General features: G+C 36.7%; 1 protein-coding gene across 1 annotated transcript in view; it reads right to left on the bottom strand.

Annotated features, from left to right (window-relative positions):
* Window positions 1-228: 228 nt before the first annotated feature.
* The window catches only part of LOC101859872 (deleted in lung and esophageal cancer protein 1), a gene marked incomplete in the record, with an annotated part of 36270 nt that continues 33489 nt past the window's right edge, over window positions 229-3009 (bottom strand). Inside the window, 2 exon segments of the mRNA XM_013084849.2 lie at window positions 229-1908; window positions 2763-2886. Coding sequence (XP_012940303.1) covers window positions 1785-1908; window positions 2763-2886 — 248 coding nt within the window.

The following is a 3009-nucleotide window of genomic DNA, read 5'->3' as shown; positions in this document are numbered from 1 at the left end:
CCCCATATATTTTCAACCGTATGACCAATATTTTAAAAAACCGAGTCCGCAGCCTGAATGTGTGTGTAGAAGAAGTTGCTCCTATGAGTGTCAAAAGGGTGAGGTAAGCTCCGACTGTCAGCCCAGAACATTTTCACTTCCACAATCATCATCATGACGAAGAGAAAAGTGACATTAGAGGGAGAAAGTAAAAAAGTCAATAAGTATGACAGACAAGAATAACCCGAATTGTCGTAATCTTTACACTTTTTTTATTTTTCCAATCTTAAGCAACAGACACATTACTTGATCATAGAAGAAAACGACACAACATTTTACAGTAGTTCACTATATTTTATTACAAATATGACAAGTGTTGCACAGTAGTTCACTATACACTGTTATAATTAGGACAAGTGGTGCACCTGCCAATGCTCAAAAATCAGATCTCATATTAGTCACATCCCAAGTCTCATTTTCTAAATATACAAACTTATCCTTTCGAACCCCTCTTTCAGAGCAACTTAGGTTGTTCATGATAGGGTATTGGCATATATCGTTAAACAGTAGCAGTTTGTGTGTCCTGGAGTTTGAGTACACACAGTCTGAGAGTGGATTATCACATTCCAGCCTCAACTGAAAGACCAAAGTTTTCTTAGTAATCCTAGCCAACTTATCTGCAGTTTTAAGTGACACATAGTTCAAATGAAAAAGAACCCATATGCACTATATATATAAAATCACAACATGAAAATATCCACAATATTTGACAATACTCATTAAAGAAAATCACAGAAGGTTAAAAATTCGTTATAGAATATCACATTTAAAAAGCATAACGAATACTGATATGATCAACGAGGCCTTTTGGAAAACATCACACAAAAAAACAAGACAGACAGCATTATTGTCAACAAAAAGCCTAATTAGTCTCAAGCAACAATCATCTTAGGCCTCATGCCTTCACATTAGCTTCAAAACGTCAAGTAGAAATAATATGTTTCAAATTCAAGTCAGTGAATTGGCCCTGACTTATTTGAACTTTCTAGCACTTTTAGCTTTACAGTTCAAACAAAAGGTATCAATTGTAACATTCTGTGCTTTGAAAGCATTCATACTTGTTCTTTATGAATTAATCTATCAAACATTAACATTTCTTGCCTTTATTTGCTTCTCGCGGATCTAACTATTATTTGAAAAAAGTAAATATATGCTTTTTTTTAACAAAAAAAGACAGAGCCAAAATAAATATTGATCAATAGGTTCAAACACTCAAAGCGGAGAATTGGAAGCCATGCATGTATCTCAAGGCACTTATTTTGTTTGTGATAGAATAGATACATGTGCTCAAACAGCTCAGCAAAAGATGAGATTGTTCTCTTTGTTCATGCTATAGATCCCTGGCATTAGCTTCATTTTTTAACCATCACAATGCAAGTTCCTCAAAAACAAACATATTCTGCACATACAAGATCAAAGAACATATGCTACTCATGAAAAGACACAAGTTGATACAGCAGAGAGCTAACCTTGGACTTTTTTCCTGTCCCATAGAACAGTAGCAATTTCAGGCACGCAGTGGCCTACTACTCCGCAGATTGCACCATCATCAGCAGACATATTAAGAATAATACAGAACAAACTCTCTCAGTGTATGAGCTCGTTGCTCTTTTCAACACAGAAAGTTTCTTTCAGAGACTGCTACAGCCCCATCTAGAAATGAAATAAATATTTATAAAAATTGTCTTTTTCTTTGGAAATATCTGAAGGGTGAAAAATACCACAAATCTACAAAGACGTTTTCTCTAAACATTAAGAATAGCCTCATGTTTCCCATCATAAGATCCACATCCATACACATGAATGCGGCGTGAATCCTCTCCCAGCATGCCTTTCACAAGGAATGTACAGTCGTACGACTCAGAATGTCTGAAAATAAGATTTAAAAGTTTTATTACAAAACACAAGCTAAGGATAAGAAACAGCATGCCATTAAATTAGGATCTTTAAGAACATGCAAGGGGGGGGGGTGTCTGCACACATTTAACACCCTTGTAAGCATTAACAAGATATTCATAGGCAGGCCCCATATTGTGTGGCTCTAAAGGTTTAGTCCAGTCAAACATGAACTTCTGTAAACTTATCAGCAGGAAGAAGAGATTACAGAAGATTTATTGACCAAGCTGAAAAAGTATTACTCCTACACCAAACAAGCTGTTAGGACTAAGTCTGTCTAAACGTCCATCTGTCTGTTTGTTTGTCTGTCCACCTTTTCATCAGTCCATCTCTCCATCCATCACACACATACACATTTTGTAAGATAATGGAATATCTATATCCCCAGCCCACTGAGGAGCACTCTAAACAAAGTGATGCTTTTGTTACTGTTGTTATTATGCTTCTACTGATGTAGTTAACCCTATCCGTACGTCGTGTTTTACTATCATATTCATACGACGTGGGGAACTCTGTGCCACCACTTTCAAAGAAGAAACTTACTCGTTAATCCAATCCGTACGCTTTGCATAGCATTCTGTCAAAATGATTTTTTGAGAAATACTGAAAGTTTCAAAGAGATCTTTGTACTAGAAGTAATCTCAAATGTGAAGAATACAACCCCGAGGGTACAAAATGACTCCAGGGCGTACAGAGAGGGTTAATATTGCCATTCTTGTTGTTGTTACTATAGATGCTGCTGTTGAATTTCTTTCCGAAAAAGTTGCTTTACTTCCCCAAACGTGTTATGTGAATACAAAAAAAAAAAAAAGACGGAGTATACTCACTTGGCTGTAAAGTACACTTTGATGATGGACTTGCTGTTGCTCACGTGCGTGATGTGAGCCTCCAGCATTCCCTGGCTTGGCTCGATGCAGAAAGTGTCATGGCTGCAGTTGTCGCACTTCCGCTCTAAGGGTTGGAAAAGTGGAAGAGACATGAAAATGTAGTGTTTCATTTTCAATTTTCTTAATAATACATTATTTCTCACTGAGTCTTGGTCTGAGTTTCTCTATCACTTTCCAGCCATCTCTC

This window comes from Aplysia californica, unplaced genomic scaffold, assembly GCF_000002075.1.
Source record: "Aplysia californica isolate F4 #8 unplaced genomic scaffold, AplCal3.0 scaffold00322, whole genome shotgun sequence".
Classification (NCBI taxonomy): Eukaryota; Metazoa; Mollusca; class Gastropoda; order Aplysiida; family Aplysiidae; genus Aplysia; species Aplysia californica.
This window is presented reverse-complemented; position numbering and strand designations above follow the sequence as displayed.